Source organism: Paroedura picta, chromosome 2 (genome assembly GCF_049243985.1).
Source record: "Paroedura picta isolate Pp20150507F chromosome 2, Ppicta_v3.0, whole genome shotgun sequence".
NCBI lineage: Eukaryota > Metazoa > Chordata > Lepidosauria > Squamata > Gekkonidae > Paroedura > Paroedura picta.
In genome coordinates this window covers 119,824,160-119,852,034 of record NC_135370.1, presented here as the reverse complement: position 1 = coordinate 119,852,034, position 27,875 = coordinate 119,824,160, and the positions used below count along the sequence as shown (strand labels likewise).

Genomic DNA, 27,875 nt, shown 5'->3' with positions numbered 1-27,875 from the left:
GTGGTTGAGAGTAGAGGAGTAAACTACCCCCCACACCTGGCCTCAGTAAAATTGTCAAGCGTTGAGTGGTCCCCGGTGATAAAAAAGGTTGGGGACCACTGCTCTAGAGGCTTTTAAGCTATTAAAACCTCTCAGTTGCAGGTTTGCTCTTGCACAGCCCCCCATGTGGGACCGCACAAATCAATGATGAACTATATTCCATATTCCAAGAGTAATCACATTACAAGTTAATATAAAGGAATGCCTTTTTACTTTTCAATTACTTTTTAAAATAATCCCTAGCTTAGAATCTGGGTTTTTTACTGTTGGCACATACCAAACCAATAGTTTCAGTGAGCTATCTCATTCTTGGGTTAATCAGTGCAGCTTCTAACTTAATATACACATCAAATTGGGGTTCATTGCTCCTAATTGTACCACTTTATATTTATTTACACTGAAAGATATGTCTACCAGACTTGGCATACACACTGTTTAACGAATACCCCATCTTTCTTTTCAGAAGAAAGTATTCGGTGGCTAGCAAAATATATACAGATTTTTTAAATCAGTTAAAATCAAACAGTATTATAGCCTCAAGGTAACAGGCACCTTCACAGGCCTTCGGGACTGTTTTTTTTAAATTATGCAGTGTTGTTCCACCTGTAGCTGATATACTATCCATCTTTCCTCTTAAATCACTCCAGAAAGGCTCATAGATGGGAAGCGATGTTCCACCTACCTGGTGAGACTAAGTATCATCAAAGAGCCCAAAGATAGCTTTTAGCTATATAAAGCAGCCACAATCGTAGACAAGGAGCCCCGTTTAAAATCAGCAGAACATCTGTATTTTATATCCCATTCTTTCACAGAAGATACTGAGCAAGTTCAGCTTTACCTAAATTAAAAGATTTTTTTCCATCCAGTGAAACAGTACCATGGGAAGCCTTTATTGTAACTTCTGACAGGTAAGAATGTTGATTCCATTAAAATAGATAGCATCATCAGATTGAATAATTTGGTACTGTGTTCACTTCAAAACTCTCCCACAAGATTGTCGTGATGCTGTTCATGTCTGCGTGTGTTCCTCATGCTTATGATAATGGATGCTATTTTTAGCCTTGTTGAAAGGCAGACACCTGCCCAGAGGTTTCTGCATGGATTGCCAAACTCAGTTCTAAGGCTAGATGCATCAGACTATGAATCAATACATTTTGAAATGTCTTATTTAGCATTTTCAACATTACTGCAATTGGTAACAAGACCTTTAAAATGATATCCAAAAGTCTAACATACTTGCATACAGTAAATAACACCTATTCAAATGGACAAAGTGAAGCTTATTGTGGCTCTCTACTGGCTGTCTGCATATTGTTGGAGGCTACCATGACCATTAATAGCCATAACAATATGAACACAGATGGTGAAAAAATATCCAAAACAGTACTTTAATGATGCTTTGTGAGACGTTAAAGCCCCTTATGTTAAAGTCCTTCAATGTCTTTCATTGTGCAAACACAAAGAAATCGGTATTTTGTGAAGAACTGTATACCACTGTTCTGAGTAGTTCAAGCAGTTTAGGAAAGGCACAAACTAGAAGGTATTTTACCCTTCCCCCTTCCATCACTTAAACTGGTATGAAGGAATTAAATAGAACACATTTACAGGCAACTCACAACAGAACATTGCCATGAGCAAAAGCACTTCACCTCATGATAGGGTTGATAGTGGTTCTGCCAACTGTCCTCTTCCACTGCTTTTGCCAAACAAGCATGCTTAAGAATGGGTCTGTACTTATATTCTTATGATTATTAGTAGGAGCAGTTAATGCTACAGGGGTTCAAGCCCCACCACCCTATAATGGAGAAATTAACAGTGGGACAGAAGGGGACTGAGGAAAGACTCAGGAACAGTACCTTTGGACATAGTCTTGTTTTTCCAATTGTTATTTACGAGCAGAAACTGTCTGTCACCAAAAGTTCTTCAGCTTAATTCAAACCTACCTTGGTTTATTTCAGTGTACTGCAGCAACAATGTCTTGTTGTGACTGCTCAAACAGAAGGCCAAACAATGTAACGGTCTGTCAACATATACAATGTACCCTAATCTTTAAAATACACATTTTGGTTATAAAAATGGGCCCCAAGGCAAACTAAGTGAATCCTAAAAGAAATCTAGCAAAAATCAAGACATTCATTTTGAAAAGATTCACAGTCAAGCACAATGAGGACTCAAACTTGTATATGACCATTTCCAGGTATGTATTAAATTTTTATTTGTTTCCCCTCGTGTAAGTAAATATTATTAATTAGAACAACATCTGGATAGTACTCACCATTCTTAGTGAAATATAAACTTAAGAACAACATTTAGAACAGACTGAAGATCAAGGCTAGACAGCTGTTGTACTCTGCTTTCAAAATATCCCATTAAAAATTCTGAAGAAATGTAGAAGCCAACACATGTTGGAGGATTGTTTATTACCACCCTTTTCCCTATATGGTATTTATGGTCCTCAAACTATGCCAATTCAGTTACTTGCAAAAGCAATGCTTATGCCAGCCGTTCTCAATCTTTCTAGCATTGAGAAACCCCTGAAACATTCTTCAGGATTCAAGAAACCCTGAAGGCAATGTCAGCAGACCACACCTTCCTGCCATGCCTCCCCGAAGTCACATGTCAACAGAGGTGACAGCACCCAGACACTCCCACCAGATGTGACATTGCCAGGCCACTCCCACAGCACAGGAAGTAACAGTACAGATATATTTTCAGACTAGATAGTAAGCCTGCTGTACCCAAAATACAGCGGGCACTAGCGGGGTGGGTGGATGGATGGGCAGAAGGAAGGAAGAATGGGAGAAAGAGAGACAGAGAGAGACAGAAATAAAGGGAGGAAGACAGAAAGAGACAAAAGAAGAGGGAGAGAAACAGGGAGAGAAAAAGAGGCAGATGGGAGGGAGGGAGGGAGGGAGGGAGGGAGGGAGGGAGGGAGGGAGGGAGGAAGGAAGGAAGGAAGGAAGGAAGGAAGGAAGGAAGGAAGGAAGGAAGGAAGGAAGGAAGGAAGGAAGGAAGGAAGGAAGGAAGGAAGGAAGGAAGGACAAAGGGAATGCTGGGAGGAAGGAAGGCAGGAAGGGAGTCAGGTCGGTGGCATGAAAGGGGATGGGGCAGGGGTGGGAAGAAGAGGGGGGGAAGGTGCCATGGGGGGAGTGGACAGTAGCAATGGGTGGGGATGGTGGGGGAGGGTGTGGGTGGGTGAGTGCTGGTAAGCTGCGGCCGAGGTGAGTGGGGATGGTGGGGGTGAGTGGGAAGATGGCGTGGGTGGAGGAAGGAGGGCTTGTTCGGGACAGCGGAGGTGAGTAGGGATGTTGGGGACGGGTCGGAAGATCGCGCAGGGGGAGAAGGGAGGGCTTGGTTGGGGCAGCGGAGGTGAGGGTGGATGTGGGAGCGCAGGAAGCCCGACAGGCCCGGCAGGCTACACGCCGGGGCCGGAGCTTTCTGCGCAGCAAAGGGACAGCTCCGCCGCGACTGTGCCGTAGCTGGGCTATTCCTTTGCCGCGCAGTAAGGCTGACAGGCCCAGCAGGCTCGACGCCGGGTCCGGAGCTTCCTGCGCGGCAAAGGGGTGGCTGCACTGTGGCCGGGCTGTTCCTTTGCCGGGCTGAAGCTCGGGGGGGGGGGGCGCCCTGACCACCACCTACCTTGCTTGCCTGCAGGGCAATGGCGGCGGCGGGGTAAGGCGGCCGACGTGGATTGGCCCCTTGGCGGCAGAATGACAACCGGAGTGCCCAATCGCCAGGCGCAATGCCCTCTGGTTGTCAATCCAGGGGGAAGGGGCCAATGGCCACGGACAAGGCCTACCTCAAGAGCCCTTACTGCTTTATTTATAGCGCTCCTGAAGAGCTGTTTAAAGATGATTCGTGTACAGAACCATACCTGCATTCTGGCCTTGCTACCGGTTTACTTTTCTTCATCAAAAGGAGCCTGCAGAAACAGGGCCAGGACAGGCCTATGCCACTCTGTTGCCTCCACCCCAATACCAGAAACAGGTCTAGAGCAGGCTTATGCTGCTCGGTTCCCCTCCCACACACCTGGCAGTTAAGATGAGAGCACTTACCTCTCTGGACTCAAGTAGCTACCACATGTGACAAGGATCAGCCAGCAATGATTTATTAACCTCTCCCCTTATCACCTCCCCAGTGATAGGGGAGGGAAAGGGGTGTCAATATGACCATATATAATCAATATCAACCTTTTTTTTATTTGTAAAGAATATATTAAAAAACTAATTAACTCCCACCCAACTGGCAAAACCCTTCCAGGGCCATTGTCAAACCCCAGGGTTTCACAAAACCCAGACTGAGAAAGCTTGACTTAGGCACTCTGTGGCATAGATGTGTAACTATTCATTGTGCTGCCACCACCTCAGATTTGCCAGGAAGGAAGCTACTAAGATAATAAGTCATGTCATGGGAGCATATCATATTCTTACTGACTGCAAGACATTTATTATGTTTCAAGTGGCCAAATTCAATGTTAGATCTGGAAAGGAAAGGATTCATAGACAAGTCAGGGATTTCCAACTAGGGGTCTGTAGACCCCTGGGGCTCCACAGCCTTTCCCCTCCTGCCTATATGAACTTGGCCACAAGCTAGGGAATCAGCTACTTCCATTGTCGTCCCCCCCCCCCGAGTGTGAGTTCTCTCTCGTGGTTATTGTGCTTGGGAGAGGGCATGGCTACTCCCACCTTAAACTGCCTCCTGTCTTCCCACCCCTCATTCTCCTCGAGCAAGTCTCTTAAAGCAGGTGGGGTAATGACACTTCCAGGGGTGTGGAGTGGTGTGGCTGGGAGGAATGGTCAGTTGACATCACTTCCGGGACTCCTTGAGGCCTGAAAGATTATTTCAAGGGCTCCTCAATCAAAAAGTTGAAAAAATCTGCTCCAAGTGGTCAGTTATCAAGCTGTATTAAGTATCCCTGTTATTCTACAATGTGTTACACTGATTTAACAGTTTTGTGGCTTGGTATAAGTGGTTAAAAAGGAATCTGAATAATCAGCATTTAACCAATTAACATCAGCTACTTAGTGATCTAGTATCTAGTAGTATAAAGAAAATTGCTCACTTATTTCACTGGCAACCTGATCCAGTTTCTCTTGAGATCTGCTGATAAGAGCCACTTTCATTCCTCGTCTAGCTAACTGGAAGGAGAAAACAAAAAGACAACCAAGAGGGTTCAATTGCGGCTTTGTGGTACTTGACAGCTCATATAATGTAACATAATGTAACATAGCAGAAACTTTAAAGACATGACCAATTACTACTACTCCCACCCTCACCATTTCCAATGAAAATACAAGTGAAAACTTTTTGACCCCTTGTAAAATAGCACCAGACACGTAATAAGTAATCTAAGAATAACAAAGAGATGGTTGTCTTATTAAATGTGACTCAGGGCTGGGACTGAAATTGCAGAGGCTTCATTATTATTGGATGTTTATTCTTAATTAAATTTGTATACCACCCTCCTGGGAATGGCTCAGGGCCCCTCTCTCTCATAATTGTATGAAGTCCCCAAAATGGTCCATTCTGAGGTGCCCCCTGGAAATAGGCTAGACCCGGTGCTGGCTATGGCAACACTAGAGCTCTCACAATTTGTTACTGGCCCCACCTATCAAGCAGGCCACACCCTGCACCTTATCTTTGGTGTAGGACTGGAAGTAAAGCTGATAGCCGCAAATACCAGTGTATAACAGTAGCAGCCTGAACTGACAGCATATTGAAATGGTCTCAACCAGGAGTGTTTTTTAACTTCAACCATATTGAAATTTGAGTGAGAACCAAGCCAAAAATATGATACTATTTGGTGAACCAACTATGACTGAATTATAACAGAACTACAGTGACCAAAATTATTTTCCTAGCACAATTTAAGTTTTTGCTCTTCCCATTAGTTTTTCCCTATTACCCTATTGCAGCCTAACATTATCCCCAGAATCCACTTCTAGGGGAGAGGATTCCCAGTATGAAGGAGGCATTGTAGGGCTGTAGCAGGAATGGGAAATAAGTTAAAATTACCCCTTCCTCATCAGTGGAAATTTTCCATGGAATCCAAGCCACTATTAATAGTATTTTCAATTGTACAAGTCCCTGAAAACTTTGTTGATGCAATTAAGAGCATATTACTACCTATTTGAGCTGACAGAGGAAGCCACGTGTGTTGTTTTTTGTTTTTACCTTATCTTGGTTCTGTAGCCCCAGACTTTTTTGGAAAAAAGGTACCTAACCACTCTTTGAGACTTCTGTAATATACTCTGTGGCATTATTTTTTAATCACAGCTTATCATGTACATTTTTTTCTATCTGCAAACTGGCCATAGCTGTAACTCCATTAGGAAATACATACATGTAAACTCCAACAGGAAAAACAACCACTGAAAAACCAAAAATCTTACCTCTTCTGTATATGCCTTTCCAATTCCATCAGTAGCTCCCGTGATAACTACAACATGAAAGAACACAAAAAAAGATAAATATCAATCTGTTTTAGATTCAGCTTAAGGCACAACACAGCAATTATATGTAGTACATAGGGTCACTGCAGTACTACTACTCACACTCTTTGACATTATTAAAAGGGTCTTGATTGGATACGTCAGCCATCACCTTTATGGTCTGAAATGCTGTAGAAGTATAAGAGCAGAATGGAACATCCCACCCTTACACATCATTGTAAGTGTGGCTACTTCTAAATTTCACTTCTAATTTGAAAAACACAGTATCCATTCAATCAGACTTCAAGATTGGTAATGATTAAATTAGTACTTTAGTAGTATCAAAATTGGAAGTAATCACTGCAAAAGTACTACTGTTACAAATCACCATTCAAACATTCCCCCCCCCCCCAAAAAAACACCCTGTAAGGGTCTTCTAAGCAATAAAACAGGAACTTAACACATCCTTAAGCTTTAGGGGATCAAACAGAAAGCCATGAAACCTATTAACACCACTTCAGAAAGTACGAGCTGTTCCAGAAAGGCTCGTATGCACCCTCACTATCCTACTCCTCTACTTCACAAATGTGAGTGAAGTAAATGGTGAAACAGGCAATTTCTACAATCTTTCCAACAGTCTCCACCTAAAGATAGCTTCAAAAGACTAGCCAGTAGCTCTCAAATTCTAGTTTCTAATCAACCTGTGTACTACAGAAGATTGGAAACAGGATGGGTGGAATCAGCCTGCAGATTGTGAGCATGCTACAATTTGTGGATATTGGAGACAATCTACCAAATAAACATTATGTGGATCAAATACTGGGACAAATTAGACAAGAAAAATTTCATTTAGATAGAAATGGACGAATCTAAGCTCAAAACTGTGGTAACTCATTATTTACAATAGCATCCAGAAATACATCCATCATCATTAACTTTTAATCTTAGGATGTACACTATTTTAAGGAGTATATTATCAAAGTCATTTGATTGCTCGACTCCACAGTCTATCCACCCAGTAGAACTAAGTAGCAGTTTTTCACATAAAACTAAACAAACTCAGTGCATTCATATGGATAAACTGCAGCATAATAATTAACTAGAAGTATCCATTACTAGGAATGGGCATGAACTAGATCACAATCTTAAATTTCCCACAAATATGGCTGGTTCATGCCCTTCCTGCAAACACTTCTGGACCTTTGTCCAGTTGAGTTTTGGGTTCAGGCCATGTAAACCTTCTGTTTTGCATCTCCCCCTTCCAAATAAAGGGAAGCTGAATTTAAGTTTTAAATAGCATATCAACCTCATAAAGGACAGATATGTGCACCCAACTATAAGGCTGAAAAGGCTGCAAGCTCCCCCCGCCCATTCTGTCCCCAATAGCTTCAGTTTCCCACTGATCTTCTTCCAAAGATGATGCTTTCCATTCTTATGGCTTGTTTTCCCACTCACCCTCCCCTTCCCTTTTGCCAGCCCCTCCTTGAGTACATAAATCAAACAACAGTTGAATGGTGTTGCAACAGTATTGCAACACCTGCCTTGAGGCAATTTGGGACAAAATGGGGGGAAAGTATAGCTCTGATACAGATTCCATAGCTGTTCCTGAAACCAAAGAGGAAAGTGGCAAGGAAGAAACAAAAACAGAGAGGGGGGGAGAGACCAATACGAAGAATGAGTTGCAAAGCATACACAAGGTGCAGCTTGATCAAACAGGAGGACCAGCTGTAGACCATTTCAGGGGTCCCCTTCGCTTTCCTCCCTTTGGAAGGGGGAGAGCAAAATGGAGATTTTAAACAGTGGCCAGCCATTTAAGCCTCACAGTTGATGGATGGACCCCTTCAAGCTGTGTGGTTTATATAACTGTCAATCATTTTAACAATCCATTTCACTTCCTCCTGCTTGGAGCCATGTCACCATTCTCTTTTGTTTCCTCCCGCTGCTAAGCAGAAAGAACCAAAACGGACCAACAGTTCAGTTTGGGAACACCCTAAACCAGTGGTTCTCAACCTTCCTAATGCCATGATCCTTTAATACAGTTCCTTCATGTTGTGGTGACCCCCAACCATAAAATTATACAAGGGTTCTTTCACAGAAATTAAACCAAAACGGACCAATGGCATGAAGATCCATTGTCCATGATTGTATATAAATTGTTTTTTTCCTGGGGTTCCTCAGTCCACTTCTGCCTCTTGTCTTGCCAAGCTGCACCGCCACCTGGAGCGCCTGGCAGGAGACTGCTGCACTGGAGGCGCTGCTGGAATGACTGGCGGCCGAGCGCAGGCATTTGGTAGACACAATTGCTGCAAGAGGAGCAGAAGTCTCTCCATAAGACTTCTTCTATCACTACCGAAGAATCAATTAAGAGTCAGGACTATAATTTTTAGTTTTTAACTGTATTATTACTCTAGATAGATAGATAAGGAACCATTTTAACATATGGAAGCCTTAAGTACCAATGCAGAGTGGAGAATTTGGGATTATTTTGAAAAAAAAAAACTCCCACCAACATTAGGGACAGTTCCAAATCTGTACAAGACAAAGGGAGAGGGCTAGGAAATTCATCTCTATTTCTTTAGGTAATGAGAGCACAAATCAGATCCATTATGTCATCCCACTAATGCCTGTAACTAAATGCATCTTTCAGCAGAACATAACAATACTCAAATGTTAAAGCATGCAACAGAACACTGAAAGCTGAACAAAAGTCATGCTAGTCTTTGGAGGGAACAGAACTGGAAAGAATAGTATATTCCTACTTGACATTGAGGCAAGTCTCATTTAATAGAGATTACATAAAACACTGGCATTTGACCAATCCTTTCCTCCAAGATTACCTGCAGCCCATAAAAGTATTTTAGCTTGTGCTAGTTAAGAAAATACTCTATTTTGTGTTTTTGCTTACTTGAAAAGTTATATTTAGTAACAGCCCAATCATCCTTATCAAAATCAAATATGAATAGACCATAGAAACACTTGAAGCAAATGCTATTTTTAGTTGCTCTGCCTGTTCTCCACTGTTACCCACTAAACAGAATGCTTAGTTATTCTACGCAGGTTCTCCTCATGACCCGTTTCCCCCCGAACACCTGAATGCAGAAAACACTCGATTGATTAAAGATTAATACTGCCGCAAATGGTGACAGCTGCCTTTTGTCTGAGAGCTTTTGGGGAAGGAGGAGTATATGGAATGACAGAGAGCTTGCATCAGAGTTCCTCTTGGGATCTATTACATGGAAGGAAAATTGTTATTTCAATTCCCTTTTGCTGCTAAAAATAGCAGCCCCAATTGATTCAAGCAAACAGAGCACAAGACTAGCAATGCCAAATTTAGAAGCTACTGAAGTCCCAAGGAGTAAACGTTAATGCAGCCTAACACATGCCAGCTCATATTTTAACAAGAACAAAGATAAGCATGCAGAGCTTGCAAGTTAATAACACAACAGCACTGTAAAACATTTTCCTTAACAGACAAAAAGGCAAATATAAGTACTGGTTTTTCATTCAACTCTTCAAGTTTTGTATATTCTTAGTTATGCAAATCATGAAAAGGAACTTAGACATACTATGGCATGTGTGTGTGTGTATGTATGTGTATACATATGTAAGTATATAATGTAATAACTGCATTGGGATAGTGAAGAGAGTTAAATTCCAAAAGGCAGCCAGCTTACCTATCTGCTCAGTAGTCCAGTAGTACAGCACCACATAGACCAAAGTTCTATAGATCACTTATCAAACATTACAGAAGGAATAAGAAATGCCATCTTCCTTCACAGAGGAAGATGACTGACAAAAACAGAAATCAATTTGAAAACTGAATGGTAGAAAAACTTCATGTGGATAAAAATATTAAAAGCAATTTTATAAACCTTGTCCTATTGATAAAATTTGACAAATGCCAATATTTCAGGACTCATGGAACTAGACACATTTACTTGATTATATAATCCAGGGTTTCCTGGTGGCCCTGGAAGGATTTCCCAAATGGGTGGCAGATAATTTTTAATATATGTTTAAATTTTGATAAACATGTATTAGGTGCTATGATCATATATAGTCATGTTGACTTGTCCTACCTCCCAAAATGGTCAATGATGAGCTTGGAGGGGGTGGGAAGGGGCCCCATGTGGGCGTATACACAGCTATGCTTCCCAACCATATCCTGCACAATTGGACCATATCAGGGGTTTCTCAATGGTAAAGAAGTTGAGAAAGGCTGATATGGGGGTGGCAGGTTACAGTGGATGAGCAATAGGGTTGTGAATGTCCTGCATAGTGCAGGGGGTTGGACTAGATGACCCATTCTAACTATTATTCTATGATTCTATTCTATGATTCAAGTATCATGCTTATAACTAACTGATCCTTAATATTAAAACCAGCAGCTCTCCTGACAAATGCATGGATCAAGTTCAAGATCCTTTCTAAATTATTTAAAATCTAGCTACTAGAGCATGTTCTATTTCCAAATTTATCACCCTCTTTCTCCAAACAATGGATGAAACGCTGTTCTTGGAGAAAATGTGAGGTGCCAGAAAATTGGAGGGTGGCAAATGTCCCCATCTTCAAGGCGGAAAAGGAAGATATTGGGGTCACTGTGGGTAGGCAGGTAGTTTTGAGTTTCCTGAATTCTGCAGGGAGTTGAACTAGATGACCCTGGATGTCTCTTCCAAATCTATGATTCTATAGTAACTATTGACCATCAGCTTGACATCTAAACCTAGAAAGGTTTCAGAACAAATCACCAGTCACTCAGCCCTTGAGCATTTAGAAAAGATAGCTGTGATTAATAAGAGCCAGGAAGGGTTTCTCAAGAACAAGTCCTGTCATAATAATCTTAGCACCTTTTCTGAGAGAGTTACCACCTTGCTGGATCAGGAATGGAGTAGTTTATCTTGATTTCAGTAAGGTTTTTATAACGTTCAACATTATATTCTTGTGGACAAGTCGGTAAAATATTACTGTTAAGTGGTTTTGTAACTGGTTAACAGATTTTTACTATTGGATTTCTAGTCCACCCTTCCCCAAAGGCTCATTAACAAGCACCCAATAAGACAGAAATGGGTAAGTTTATCCCTTAAAGATGATTGAGAGGTGATATGATAGCCATCTTCAGATATCTGAAGGGTTGTCATAGAGGATGGACCAAATATTTTTCTGTTGTCCCAGAAATTCAGACCAGAATCAATGGTTTGAAATTAAATCGAGTTTTTTTAACATTTCTGCACATGTGCAAACTGCCGCATCCGTGTTCTTAAATCATGTTTGTAAAACTTTCTACGTGATTTTTTGCTATTCCAGGAATAGTTCCAAATTTATCATCCCCTTACCCTGCTTTTTCCATATCCACTTTTCCCACAATTTTTTTCTTTGGGTATTGACATGCAGTTTTCAAGTGCGGAATTCCCAAATTTAATTTTGCTTCCTGCTGCCCTTTTGGGGCATGAGCATTGTGTGTACCCTCTCTCATCCAAACTGAATGATTTTTAAGCATAGTTTTGATTGCATTACAACACTGATTTTTTTTAAACTTTGTAATGTTGTGTTATAATACGGAACTAACTGAGCAGTGAGGTTTGATGTAACTTTCTCCATGCAGTTACTTGTCCATTACATTTGCTCCCTTTCACTTTTTTGTGGGTAAGTTCTATTGCCTTGAGCTTGCATTGTTTCTTTATTCTTCCCCCTTCTCTTCCCATAGTCTTTCTACATTCTCCCCACCCTTTCTCTTCTCAGTGTGTTTGATGACAATTCAGTCTTGTAGTAAACCTAGCAATATAGCAACAGTTCTTGTATGATCTCGTGCATCTCCAAGAGGGAATACAGTAATCAGTGGCAAGATTACAGCTTTTAACAGTTCAAATTATAATAATTCATAACTATTTTAAATCAATTTAGTTGTTTCATGATAATTAGCTGATCATCACTAATCTATTGACAGAATTTTTCTTTTTTAAATTATATTACATTTACATACCACCCTCCCTTGCAGCTCACGGCAATTTACAATGAAGATTCATTATACAATAGTGAAAATCATGATTGTGAACTTATAACATCTTAACAGTGGAAGAAATTTACATGAACTTATAATTACTGTTAGAAATATTATAAGTCTCTAACAACTTTTGACAGCACAACTGTAATTTGATTTTTCTGCAGCATTGCCAGATCTGGAGTTGTTCTGTGCTTCTTTGGGGGCTCTAGTTGGGAGTTGTTTCATTGGCCTCGATCAAAGGTTTGGCGGAAGACGTCCATTTTGCAAGCCCTGCTGAATTGTTTTAGCGCTGGCAGGGCCCTGATCTATTCTGGGAGCTCAAAAAGAACTAGGTATACAAGGACATGTCAAAACAGACTAGAATGACATTGTAAAATTACCAGATAATTTTAAACACTAATCAGTTAACCTCTGAATGCCAGCATGAGGAGGGAAACCCAAGGAAAGACTTCATTTTCTTGGTCACAAGGGACCAAGCCCTATAAAGACAGGTTGAGGGACTTGGGAATGTTCAGCCTGGAGAAAAGGAGGTTGAGAAGGGACATGATGGCCCTCTTTAAGTATTTGAAAGGTTGCCACTTAGAGGGCAGGATGCTGTTTCCGTTGGCTGCAGAGGAAAGGATGTGCAGTAATCGGTTTAAACTACAAGTACAACGATATAGGCTAGATATCAGGAAAAAAATTTTCACAGTCAGAGTAGTTCAGCAGTGGAATAGGCTGCCTAAGGAGGTGGTGAACTCCCCCTCACTGGCAGTCTTCAAGCAAAGGTTGGATACACACTTTTCTTGGATGCTTTAGGATGCTTAGGGCTGATCCTGCATAGAGCAGGGGGTTGGACTAGATGGCCTGTATGGCCCCTTCTAACTCTATGATTCTGTGATTCTTGGCCACAGTGTAAGACAGGATGCTGGACTAAACAGGCCATAGGTCTATTCCAGCAGGGCTCTTCTTATCTATAGCTTTCTACAAAGGAATTTGTTTATATACCAGGAATGCCAATATTTTTCATATTGCAGAGTAAATCCTCTGGGCAGACTTATATTTAGTTGTAAGGATGTATAAGCCCAAATCCCCCCTAAAAATAATGAATTTTAACATTTGACTGATTAATTAGGGACATTTTAAAAGTCCCTTTTTATTTTTAATGGCTCATTAAGCAACCGATACATTAAGTAACATTTCAGTTAGGAAAAATACATTAAAACTGGCCTAAATATTATATTCAAACAAATGAAATGCTTTATGTAGAAAATTTATATTAATATCTGTAAAATTTAATGACACTGTAGCATCCGGAAGACAGTTAGAGTTGTTTCTCAGTGGAACAGGCTTCCTCGGGAGGTGGTGGGTTCTCCATCTTTGGAAAGTTTTAAACAGAGGCTAGATAGCCATCTGACGGAGAGGCTGATTCTGTGAAGGCAAAGGGTTGTCAGGTTATAGCAGATGAGTGATTGGGATGTGAGTGTCCTGCATAGTGCAGGGGGTTGAACTAGATGACCCATGAGGTCCCTTCCAATTCTATGATTCTAGCACGTAATGCAAGATAAATCCAAAGGCATTGAAAATTGTGTTAATTTTAGTTACACCTAAAGAACTGTGTACGATGTTAATTTACCTTTCTTAAAAATTAAACCAAAACATTTTAATCAAATTCTCATCCATGAAACATTCAAACCTTAAGCACTAGAACTGTTCATCCACATAGGCAATAAGCAGAGATGCGTAAGTAGCTGCGTGATATTAAAAAAGATGAATGAAATGCATGACGTTAAAGATCTGTGAATGAAGGAATTTAACATATGAATTGAAATTTAAAGTAACCCCCTTCTCCACATCACTAAATTTAAAACAGGAAAAGATGTAGAAGGAAAAATGTGGTCTGGCACATTTACAAAAACTGATGGTCTGTCACCCAGACACTGATGAATATTTTCACAAGATAAAAATGGCAACCTACAATCTAAAAATAGAACAGTGTGCTGCAGACCTGTCTGGTTCAGCTACACTACTAGAATACCAACGCAGTTCTTTTTCTGGTACACACTACTACTGCTTCACACTGAAGGAGAAACAAAATGTTTTAAATATTCTATATGTGGAGAGGGGACTAGATTTAGATCTATGTTATGTCAATGCCCATTTACTTGACTTGGAAAATTCTTTCAGCTAATAGTAATCAAAAAACCCCTACTGAAAAGGAAAATTCTTAGCCAAAATGATGAGGTGGCTATATTCCTCTGGGGCAAATATCTAAAAATATTTTAAGTCCATAAGCAAGTTTCATGCAAGTGGTCACCTCCTCATCTCTTTTTGTTTTAACTTAAGGTTTATTTCAAGGTGAGAGTGAGATTAACCAGCTACATTAATTTTAAAGTGTTTTCAATTATATTTTTATTAAGTTTGTGTTCAAATATTCATGTAACAATGTAATAAACTCAACCTCAGATAACTGCTTACATACACACGTATGCACGCAGATTTAATTCTAAGCAAAAATAGAATAAGCAATATTTTTCAAATGTTTTGTTTTCAAATGTGTTGTTTAGAACCACTGTTGGATTGTTATTGTTGTATCTGACTATGTTGTATGTTGATTCATTCCATGTCTCCCCCTATGATGTTGTATGTAAACCGCCCTGAGCCATATGGAAGGGCAGTATAGAAATCAAATAAATAAATTACATTTCAGCCACATAGAAGATTAAAAACTATGATTCTGGACAGAATATCTTTTTTTGTTCAAATTTCTCAACTATCCTTCACATGTATATATTGTTTAAGAGTAGTGCAAAATATACACACACTATACACCAAGGCTCCAAAATCTCAGAAACCAGCAGTGTGGATTTCTGCAGGACAAACCCACATAGGTATTTAGGAATGATCTATGATCTGATTCCCAATGCATCATTTAGATTTAAAAAGTAGTCCAATATGAGTGGACAAAGTTGAAGGGTTTTTTTTTTTTTAATTTAAAAAAAAACTTCCTTCCATGGCTTGTCTATTGAGATTTCTTCCTGTAAAGGGGTGGGTGGGAGAAAACCCCATATAATTTGGTCCTCTTTCCAAAGAGAGCATAAAGTAAATCTGGTGACTAGGCCTGTGCACAGAAAAAATATCAGACCACTTTGGATTTTGCTGCAATCTTAAATCACCCTTCACTGGGTCAGATTCAGCCAAATCTTTAACAGTCCATTTTTTTTTTCTGGGCACATGCCTCCCCAGACAGTGAAGATCATCTCTGCTGCCTGAGAAAGAAGACATTTAAAGGGTGCACACCAAGCAGCTGATCTGGAGCACCCTTAAATCCCCTCTCCCAGCCTTCTCAGTCAGTGCAGGCTACCTGAGAAGGCTGGGGGGGCATTTAAAGAGCCCACCAAGAGTTGTTCATGACAGTTCAACTGCTCGGAGCATCCTTTAAATGCCTCCTCCCCATCGCCTTCTCAGGTGCTGCCTGGGAAGGCAGGGAGAGAGTCAATGCACCAAGCAACTGATCTATCATGATCAGCTGCTTAGCATGCCCTTTAAATGCACCTCCAGCCTTTTCAGGGAGCAACTCTCTGAGAAGGTTAGGGGAAGGCATTTAAAGGGCCCATTAAGCAGCTAATCATGGCAGATCAGCTGCTTGGCATACTCTTCCCCCAATATTTCTTTAAAATTGGACAAATTGTGATTTGAATACCGCTAATTCAGCCATTTTAACATACAGTGATGAGCAATTTGGCTTGGATAGGTACTTAGGGTACTTTCCAGCTTATCCAAATCAAAATCACCCATCCCCATGTGACAGAAGCTAAAATCAAACACTTGAGAAGGAAAATTAAAAGGGGGAGATGAAGAGAGAAAGGTCAATTTTCCTACTGACAGCAAGATTTCATTCCTCACTCATATTCACTAAAACAAATTGTAGTTCTATAACCACACAAAACCAAGCACGGTGGCATTTGATGAAATCCTTGCGTAGGCTGCCATCTGTAGTGAACAAAACTATATTCTCAATCATTAACTATATTCTCAATCATTAACTATATTCTCTATTAAAAGATAAATGATTTTCTAAGGTTTTAAAACATGTTGTTGTTGTTGTTAGGTGCGAAGTCGTGTCCGACCCATCGCGACCCCATGGACAATGATCCTCCAGGCCTTCCTGTCCTCTACCATTCCCCGGAGTCCATTTAAGTTTGCACCTACTGCTTCACTGACTCCATCCAGCCACCTCATTCTCTGTCGTCCCCTTCTTCTTTTGCCCTCGATCGCTCCCAGCATTAGGCTCTTCTCCAGGGACTCCTTCCTTCTCATGAGGTGGCCAAAGTATTTGAGTTTCATCTTCAGGATCTGGCCTTCTAAAGAGCAGTCAGGACTGATCTCCTCTAGGACTGACCGGTTTGTTCGCCTTGCAGTCCAAGGGACTCGCAAGAGTCTTCTCCAGCACCAGAGTTCAAAAGCCTCAATTCTTTGACGCTCGGCCTTCCTTATGGTCCAACTTTCGCAGCCATACATTGCAACTGGGAAGACCATAGCCTTGACTAAACGCACTTTTGTTGGCAGGGTGACGTCTCTGCTTTTTAGGATGGTGTCTAGATTTACCATAGCTTTCCTCCCCAGGAGCAAGCGTCTTTTAATTTCTTTGCTGCAGTCCCCATCTGCAGTGATATTGGAGCCCAGGAAAATAAAATCTGTCACTATCTCCATTTCTTCCCCATCTATTTGCCAGGAATTGAGAGGGCCGGATGCCATGATCTTTGTTTTCTTAATGTTGAGTTTTTTCTTGATGTTGAGTTTTTTAAAACATAGCCAGGCACAAAATTGTGTTATATATGCACATCTCCAATAGCAATTTTTCATGCTATTTCATGCTTTTTGATTACTGGTTCCAAGAAAAGGGGAGAATGTAGACCATTCACCTGTTTTTCAGACGAACATCTACATCCTGCACACGAGGCCCTATTGGAGATTTAGCATCCTAGCACTAGGACCCCAAGAGCTCCCACAGATGGTGGGGGAGTCAATATTGCCCCAAAATATAGATTGCTACAGTGAGCGAGGGAGGTGGAGTTATATTGTTTATGTTGGAAGGGAATTAGAGGGATAGAGAATTGGAAGATAGGAAGGCCAGCAAGGGGCTGAGGATCCCTACTATTGGGAAATGAAGAAAAAACTGTAGTTGGAAAAGAGGGTTTAAACAAAGAGGTAAGAGATACAGGAATGCTTACACCCCTTCTATTCTTTGTCCCATCCTGATACACAATGGTGGTGGGATCAGGAAAAACAACCTTTCTCTGGGGGAGCCCCAGCCATGGTGGCCACCGGAGAGCACCAAGGGTGAGCCGGTGGCAGAATGGCAGGGCAGCCCCCGAGGCAGCAGCTGGGGAGGACAACGAGGAGGCGCTGCGGCCCGGTACTGACTGATCCACAGACCAGTACTGGTCCCCAGACCAGGGGTTGGGGACAGCTGTCCTAGACTTCAACTACCAGGTGTTAAAAGCTGGCACCTTACTAGGCTCAGGCTAGTGTCAGCCATGGCACCACTAGGACTCCCTCAATTTATATCTTGTCCCACACATCATGCAGAACATGCCCTGGACCTGATCTTTACAGCGGGAATTCAGGTTGGTTTGGTGCAATTTGCAAAAATGCCATTGGTGGATCATTTTGTTCTGAAGACTTGAGTCAGTGTCCCATTCCCTCCCTGCGTACATGGAGAACTGACTCATGCATGCCCAAGGAGACTTACGGAAGAAAAAGGATTCTGGAATTCTGGATTCTGAGGGAGGAGATGGCTGTGGTCACACTCACGGACAAAGTCTATGAGTTAGTTGGCAGTGCTATTATTATCAGTCTTGACAACAGTGTTCAATACAGTCAATCATGGACTTCCACATCTAGGTGATGTGAGTGTTCAATATACAGCCCCTAAATGGCTGCAAGCTTTCCTCCAAGGCTGGGGACAGAGGGTGACAATAGAGGAGAGAGCCTCCCAGTTCTCTCTCAAATGTTATTTAACATCTTCGTATGTCCCTTTGCTCAAATGATCCAGAATTTCAGGCTGGGTGTCATTAGGATACTGCTGACACCCAGCTATATATGTTGGTGGGTGGCCATCTGTTGACACCTCCAGACTCTGACCAGATGCTTGGAGGCTGTGGCAGATTGGCTCAAGGGGTCAGCTGAAGAGGTCCTTTGGTTGGGCTGGCATGATTTAGATGAGCAGGCACAACTACTGACCCTTGATAATATTGAATTAACATTGTTGGGAACAATCAAGAGTCCTTGTCCCCTTATCTATGGAAACACAGGTCACAAATGTTGCACGCCTGCCTTTCTACCATCTCCACCAGGTACAACAATTAGTGCCAGACTTTTTGGCCCTGGCTCTGGCACAGTGGAACACACTTCCAAAGGAGATCTGAGCCCTGTGGGACCTCAAATGGTTCCACAGAGCCTGTAAAACAGCTATTCCACCAGGCCTATGGATGAAGCCTAAAAATACCACTGAATGGAGCTTGTTTCCCTATCAATGCCATAATTGTGCACCATCTGGCTCCAGTAAGACTCCTCCCCCTTCTCCTCCCTTGCCATTGTAACTCTTATAATAGCCAATTAAGGATGAAATTGTTTTTAGATGTTTTAGAATTCTAATTATTTTTTGTATCCTGTATATTTTTTATTCTGTAGGTTTTCTGAGGATGTGAATGGATAGGAAATACAATAAAAATAAAAACAATGCTCAGTTCTGAAATATTAGACATAAAACTACATGCTACATTTTCTTTACTCTCCTCACGTATACAGAGTCTGCATGCCTGATTTTTCAAGAAGAAAAATAAAGAGCCACTGTCTCCCTTTTCAGATGTTTCCCAAAAAAGTCACTATGAACCTGCTTTTCTGCAAAAAAGAGTAAAAGCAGCTGGGCATGGCTTTTTTTTTTTTAATAAGAGGAAGAAAACAGGGCTCAAGAGCTCTTTCTCCACACTGTTCCCTCTCTAGCAGAACACTGGGGAGGTGAGAAGTCTGTGTCTTATTATTTTGTTTAGAAATAAAAATGAGAAGGGTCAATGCTGACCTGTTTATGGGTGCCAAATTCTGCAATCTTGGCCCTGGATGACCACCTGCTGTGGGAGACAGCTGTTTACAGCAAGGCAGAAGAGAGAAAAGGATGTTTCTTTAGGACACAGAAGAAGTCTTGCAACACTGATCATGTCTAGCAGTTAAACTGCTCTCTCATTTACTCCTCTTCTTCCCCTGCCTTCGCAAAGGGAAGCAGACTTAACTTTGCAAAACAAGCACCAGCCAAGCTGGTATGAAGACAGGTTGGGATGGTAAATGCTGCAGGCACCAGTTACAAAGCTAAAAAGGAATGTGTTTTTTTTGTTGTTGTTGTCAAACATGGTGCTCATGGGCATTATAGAGCCCTTTGACCCCTGTCCTGGCACCCACAGAGAATTTTTAGAAAATGGGAGAGGGGGGGTTGACTGACAAGGCTTCTGATTACCATTGACTAACTCTGCATTAAGACCCTCGTACTCATTTGTGGTCCCTTATTCAGATACTGACCGGGGGGGGGGGGGGGAGACTGGGCTAGCCTGGGATATCCAAATTAGAAAAAAAGCCATTCCCCACCCCACACACCAACAACTTCTTGAGCCCTTTTCCAGATCAACATAAGGCAAAACATGCAGGAAGTTTTTCTCCAAATTACCTACCAAAAGATGGAGGCACAGAAGCTACAAGACAATTCAGGATGTGGCTCTTATCACAGTCTTTTACTGTCTGAATTTATTCTTCTATGCCATTCCAGAACCCTTTGTTTTACCTATTCTTATTTTCTTTCTTCTCTTTAATATCACCATAGGCAAGAGCACGAGGCAGAAAAATCTTAGTGAAGTTATACTATTTTGGATTGCTCCATGTATTTGCTGTGGAGCATTTGCTACAGGAAGAGTTTGGATGACTGTCCTTTCTATCTCAATATATCTTCTTATTAATTGTAAACATCCATGGTGTATTTGGATATGTGAAATATATCCATCTATTAAGAAGACAGTTAACATATGAATGTTTTGTATTAAGAATTTAAAATATTTACCACTAGAAAAACGTAGAATAAGTTTACTCAGAAGAAGACATACATTTTATAGTTGAATAATGTATAAGGTATACCTGGGGCCATGCTGATCTCTAACCCTGACACAATTGCTTAGAGGAAGTACCTAAGCTTCAGTTTATGAAGCAACACAAAATGACATAATTCCACCTACATTATCATCATTCCTCCAATCTTGAAATTTTCCCACAGTACAATATTATGCACACATTCTCGGAGGTCATTTGCTCAATATGATTTACTCGGAAATAATTGACAAAAAGTTACTGACAATCTATTTATCATCACTTTCCTGCTGAACACTCCGACAGTACAATTATATGTATGGACAATTCCATAACAATGAGGTGGAATCCTCCTCCTCACACCCATATGCAAACTTCTCTTCTCTACAGAACTATGTATACAACATAGAGCACAAATGTTCAGGGAATACTCCGAAAAATACACAGGAGTCTGATGATACCTGAAGAAAAATCAACCAATCAATATAAATCATCAAATATTTTATTTCTGTATCAGTACATTTTGAGAAAAGGAATGCTTCTGCCTCCTAGATCTGGGTCATATTTGTCCAGGCCTGCTAAGATGGATGGTGAAATAGCTTTTTAGATATGATTATGTTTGGTTCATCTATGGTAAAGCATCTATCCCTAGGGAAAAGCATCCTACATAGCTTTTAAAAACCTACCACCAAGCTTCCTTAAATATTTCAATTGCAATTTTTTGATGTACCTTAGTCTCCCTGGGAGAAGAGGAAGTGACCTGATACTGCAAGGTCATCAGCATGGTACATTCAAGAGCCTACAGTTCTTCTCTTCAGACAGAAGCACGTAGATTACGCAGCATCCTTGTCATGTGACACAATTTTTCCCTTAGGCTCAGTCACATCCATTCACCATTCATACCACTGCTCACCAAAAACACCGCATTCATGCCAATAGTCTAAGAAGATGAATGGTCTCTCTTGGAATTAATTAACCAAGTCACTTCCTGATGCTTGTTTTTATTTTTAGAGAAGACAATCTCAATTAATAAGAAAGGCAAGCCCAACAGTTAAAACATGCACAGAAGCAACAAATAAAATCTGCCATATTAAAAGACAACTAAGACCAGCATTTAAATCTCTTCCCGGCACTAAAATTGTTAGAACCATTACACACATTACAGCAAAGAGTTTCTACAGAATTCTTTATCCATATCTCTTATGTGAAGTTCGAAGTACATAGGCATAACTGCAAATACTATGTAAGGAGCAGAATTAGCCAATTACAGCTTTTGTAGAAGTTCCCAGGGGTGTTCACAACAAAAAAGATCCATACTGGATCCATGAGAGAAGTATCTTTAAAGGCCTTCTTCTAGCTACTCTTGTTTATTAGAGGTGGTTTAGGGCTTTCAAAATATTTACAAGAGGTATAGGAAAGAACATGGAAACTGTGTACCTAACACATGCAACTATCTATATGCAAACAACATTTTATGTTCTAGGAAAAAGTGATTTTCATGTACAAATATTAAAATTGAAATGTGGAAAAGAATTAACTATACAAGATATGCTTTAAAACAGTAATCCCCAATCCCTGGTCCAGGGACCAGTCCATAGATCAGTCAGTACCGGGCCGAAGCTCTGTCTAAGAGCTTCAGCCCACTAACGTCAACCCAACTTTGCAGAAATCCAGGTCACAAAGCTCCCCTTCTCCATTCCTGCTCTGACTAGGACTCCCTCATCTTACATCCAGGAGCGCCTTATTCCCAGGGCAACCACACAAATCCGCAGCAACGAGGTTCCTGCCCGCTGCCTTCAGTGACCACGGCAAAAAGTAACAGAGGTCAGCTTGCTCCCCCGTCCTTGTCCATTTGCCCAATCAGAGGAGCCGTAGTGGCCGCCAGCTAAGCCCGCCCCTCTGGTGCCATCCAATGACAGGTCCTCTAGTACAGGGGTAGTCAACCTGTGGTCCTCCAGATGTCCATGGACTACAATTCCCATGAGCCCCTGCCAGCAAATGCTAGCAGGGGCTCATGGGAATTGTAGTCCATGGACATCTGGAGGACCACAGGTTGACTACCCCTGCTCTAGTAGACTACTCCCACCCCCAGGCCTCAGTAAAATTGTCAAGCGTTGACCGGTCCCCGGTGATGAAAAGGTTGGAGACCACTGCTTTAAAAGTTCTCTTTCATAGAAGGAGTGATGGATTCTTCAAGGGAGCCTACCCCAGATCAAATATCTCTGAAATAATGGCTAAAGAGAGAGCTGTTGTAGTAAGTTAAATAGGAAAACAGTAATAATTTTTAAAAAGCCAAGGCGAAGAAAAGACTTACTGTACTACACTTGAAAATACTCCTTTTGCATTATTCAGCACAAACCCTGAATTAGAAAGATGCATTAGCTGATATTTGTTTATTTTCCCTAATGCATCTTTCACTATTGCGGTGAATTGTTTGATAATACAATTGCAGAGAAAGCAGTGATTTGAAAGGTATGTTACAGAAATGTACATAAAAAGTCATTTCACAGGTTGGCCAATAGAGGATGCTATGTAACAATATATTGAGAGATTCCTTCCACAGTCAAAACACACCATCTCAAAAAGACAGAAATTCAAGCAAAAATGTTTTGCCAAGAGATGACAGTGTAACAGCTTCTTTATTAGGCTGGTCAAGTGCTCTCAGATGTACTGCCCAAGGGGCTTAGAGGAACTTTAAAGGCATGTGTATGTATATTTAATTCCTTAATTTAAATGGCATTAATTACATATGACCTCTAATGCCATGAACTAAGTAGACAAATTGGTTTGTAGCTCCAAGAACAAAAGCCAGATCAACCACAGCATTCTAATACATCTATCGAACTTATATTTACCTGATTATTAAATATTCTTCTGTGTTGATGCTTCAAGATATTTTCAATTTGTGATTTCTTAAGCATATATAGGAAATTGCGAGAAAATGGCAAAAGGCACACCTAATATGGCACGTGTCTCAAAGTTCCTAGGTGCTATAGCTTAGTACCTCTGTAAATCATATATTCCAGACCCTTTTTCCCAAAAGAGGCCCATTTACATGTTTCACACTTCTACCTACCAATTACAACAAAGATCTCTAGCCTTTGATAATCTGTGGCAGTTCTCAGAATCAAGAGATTGAACATCAAAACCCAACTCTTAATTATTACATCTATTCTTTCTTCCATGGAACTCTACATGGCATACAAGATCGTCTCCTATTCAAGCACTGAACAAACATCTGCTTAGTGTCATGGTCTGAAGGCAATCAAGAATGCTTATTCTGGAGTTTGAGTAATATTTACGGCTTTTCCGCATGTTCAACTTAATTCTGATTTTCTTGGCAGTCAATCCAGAAGTAATGAATCGGTTTAGGCAGGGATATTCTATACACCTGTCCTCCCTCTGCATGGAGTCACTTTATTTTCTTCTGCATGTGCCTTTTATAATCAGAACTTTGAAGGGTCGTCTCAATCACTGGTGGAGTCACTGTGCCCCTCTCCTTTTTAGTTTTTGTGCTGCTGATATCAATAACATGCTGTATTCAGAGGATAAACCAAAGCCATATGGGGCCAGAACCAACAAAAACAATCCCATGGATTTTTGTCTGCTCAACCTGACCAGTGGCAGCATCAGACATGTGACTTGTCTGTTCTGGCATAAGGGCAGCCAATACTCTTGGAGAGCAGATTGGGGGGGTTGGACACAGCGACTCAAGGCTGCAAGGATCATCATGCCAATGTCCTCTTCTCACTGCAGTCTCCCATCTCATGTAACTATTAATCCAAGTTCTATGACCCCAGGATTAGTGCTGCTGAAAGAAGAACCTCAAAAAGATGTGCAATTGTCAGTGCTTTGCCCTGAAGAATCATTAGATGAACCCCATTGTCTATCAGCATTTCATTCTCATTATGGCTTTGGTTTCAACTTCTCTATCTTTTTTAGACTGGATAAAATTGCTTTTAAAGTATTTGAGTTTTTAACAGCAGCCCAGTTAAGTGAATGGGGTAAACTAAAGTCCAGAGATATCCCTAAAGCACTATGGTGATTTCAAAAATGGCACTTTTACCCCCACCCCACGCAATATTCCTTGGAAAGTTTATTTTAGCATTCTAAGTTGAGTGCTATAGCACTAGACCAGCCTTTCTCAACGTTTTTACTAGTGAGAACCCCCTGAAACATCCTCCAGGCTTCAAGAAGCCCCAGAAGTGGCACAATTGTTCAGAATAGGGTTTGAAGCATAGCTGTGTACATGCCAACCCAGAGGCCTTGCCCTTCCTATCCCCCTCCAGGCCCATCACTGGCCATTGGGGGCAAAGGTTGACATAACCATATATGGTCATATCACAAATAACCATTTAACAAACTTAAAAAACTATATAAAACTAACTCCCACCCATTCAGAAAACCCTTCCAGGGTCACCAAGAAACCCCTGTTTTATGAAATCCTGGTTGAGATACCCTGCGCTAAACCCAATATAGCACATTAGTTCTGCAGAGGCACCACTGCAATGCCTTGACTCCACTGACCACCATTTTATGGTTCCAGAATCTTTTGCCTGGCATTAGTTTGACCAATTAAAAACACCAGGGTTGGAAAAGTTTAGAAAATTTATTTTGCAAGTGAAAAAGGCTCGGGCCTTACCCCCTCCCAAAACAACAAGCATCTGTCCCTCTTAATAAAACAGTAAGGGATGTTGAGCTGGGCTCAGTCCAAGATGGGGGGGCAACAATTGGCCCCTTGGCCCTGGACTGACAAGCGTAGGGGCCAATCGGAAGGTGTGAAGCGCCTTCTGATTGGCCGCTCACCAGGACAGACCAAAATTCCATCCAGTCAGACCAGCCATGGGCAATCTGGAGATATCGCTACCAGTCTGCCCCTGATCACCGTAGGGAGAGGAGGTCAGTAGAGCTGCCAAGGGGGTTGAGAACACAGGCTGCACCAGCCCTTTTCGCCCCAAGGCTGTCCTAACTGTCATGACCAACTGTGACTTTGCCTCAAAACACTGTCAGAGCTGGCAGGAGGCTGGAGAGTGCTCTCCCTCCCCCTCCCTTCAGGCCTGCTGCGAAGGAGCCTCTGACAGGCCCTGACTGAGGGGAGGGAGGTGTTTCTGAGAGCAATGCTGGGGAGTCTGAGGGCATTCCTTTTGAGGGGGAGGAGACTTTCCCCTTCTGCCAAACAACTGGCTGACAGGGAGGCCACGGAAAAGCCCCTTCTCATTTAAAATACTGCTCTGGCCAGGGGTTACACATAGCCAAGCCATGTGTCTTTCTTTGCAACTCTGCAGATTTGAGACCACTGCACAGTGTTATTCTGCAGATGAAACTGGTTCTTTTGTCTCCTGTTTCATCTGCACAACAACCCTATGCAGTAGGCCTCAAGTCGTAAATTCAACAACAACCTGTGTAAAGGTAAAGGTATCCCCTGTGCAAGCACCGAGTCATATCTGACCCTTGGGGTGACGCCCTCTAGCGTTTTCATGGCAGACTCAATACGGGGTGGTTTGCCAGTGCCTTCCCCAGTCATTACCGTTTACCCCCCAGCAAGCTGGGTACTCATTTTACCGACCTCGGAAGGATGGAAGGCTGAGTCAACCTTGAGCCGGCTGCTGGGATTGAACTCCCAGCCTCATGGGCAGACAGCTTCAGACAACATTTCTGCTGCCTTACCACCCTGCGCCACAAGAGGCTCTTAACAACATGTGTAAAGGTAAAGGTAAAGGTATCCCCTGTGCAAGCACCGAGTCATGTCTGACCCTTGGGGTGACGCCCTCTAGCGTTTTCATGGCAGACTCAATACGGGGTGGTTTGCCAGTGCCTTCCCCAGTCATTACCATTTACCCCCCAGCAAGCTGGGTACTCATTTTACCGACCTCGGAAGGATGGAAGGCTGAGTCAACCTTGAGCCGGCTGCTGGGATTGAACTCCCAACCTCATGGGCAAAGCTTTCAGGCGGCTGCCTTACCACTCTGCGCCACAAGAGGCTCTTAACAACATGTGTATGAGGCCTTAAATGTTTCTTCTCTACCACAACGCTGTCCAAAGTAGTCCTTTCTTCCTGGGGATCTGATCTTTATACTCTGCAATTGAGCTGTAATTCCAGGAGCTCTCCAGGCCCCACCTGGAGGTTGGCTACCCCTGGGTTGGAAATATTCCTGGAGGTTTGGAGGTGGGACTTCAAAATCTTACAATGCCTCAGAGTCCAGCCTTCTGAGTAGCCATTTTTGCCTGCAGTTGGGAGGGAGTGGTGCAGATGTGTCCCTCCTGGGCTACGGGCTATGGCCAGGCCTTACCAGCAACTGTTTGTATTCTGGGGCACAGACAGGCATACCAGCATCAGTCCTGTGAGTCTGGAAAGTGCAGGAAGATCTAAATAAATATTTACAGCCTGAAACTGTAAATAGTGAACACGTACATGGCTGGAGACACATGGGAACCGATATGGGACTTTTTCCAATCTTGCCCTGGCAAATAAAAAACCAGTATAAAAAACCTTACTAAAGTCAAGACTGCTGTGCACAGAGAGTCTTCCTCTTTGGGTTGCCAGCTTCCATGTGAGGCTCTCTGCCCCACCTCCCTCATGGGGAGACTGCTATGGGGAGAGAAAGGGAGGACAATTGGAAAATGCTTTAAGACACCTGAGGCCGTGACTACCCCATGTGTATTAGGGCAGAGAGGCATTTCGGTGTCTGTGACCTAATTCACACAAGAAGGGAAATGACCCAGAACTGGGGGGAATCGGTTGCCATGAAATCTTCCCCTAAGAAGAGTCTCCAGTCTGATTTTCCTTTCACATATCTGAAGACATGGCTCTGGAAAGCTCATCTGTAACAACTATGCCACAATTCCCAAAGGTCAGTCCTGTCCCACATTCAACGAACATTCCAAACGAGGGGTAGTCAACAGGTTCATGGACTACAATTCCCTTGAGCCCCTGCCAGCGTTTGCAAAAGGTGGCAGAGGCTCAAGGGAATTGTAGTCCATGAACATCTAGAGGACCACAGGTTGACTACACCTGTTCCAAACCACAGGTTCTTGACACCCATATCTCCACACCCATGCCCTCATTTGCCACCGCAACCTCCCACACAACACACACATTCAACTCCATGCCCTTACAGACTGGACAACTTCTCCCCTTCCTCTTCTCACTGCCAAGCTCTAGCACCCATTGTATTCTTGGATGCAACGGGCTTTGTCCCTAGTAAAACAATAAATTACACACATCAAAAAGCAGAATATTCCACATTTCCTCACTACAATTATTTCATTGGTTTCCCCCACATGCAGCCAGCTAG

At 42.0% G+C, this 27,875-nt stretch overlaps 1 protein-coding gene across 2 annotated transcripts in view; it reads right to left on the bottom strand.

The window, feature by feature from the left end:
* The window catches only part of HSD17B12 (hydroxysteroid 17-beta dehydrogenase 12), a 231,456-nt gene that overhangs the window by 42,191 nt on the left and 161,390 nt on the right, over positions 1-27,875 (bottom strand). For both annotated transcript variants that reach the window (XM_077322224.1, XM_077322225.1), the window contains 2 exons: positions 6,432-6,478; positions 5,102-5,177 (listed from right to left, as the gene is read on the bottom strand). In XM_077322224.1, the coding sequence (XP_077178339.1) occupies positions 5,102-5,177; positions 6,432-6,478 (123 nt within the window). The remainder of the gene's footprint in view (positions 1-5,101; positions 5,178-6,431; positions 6,479-27,875) is intronic.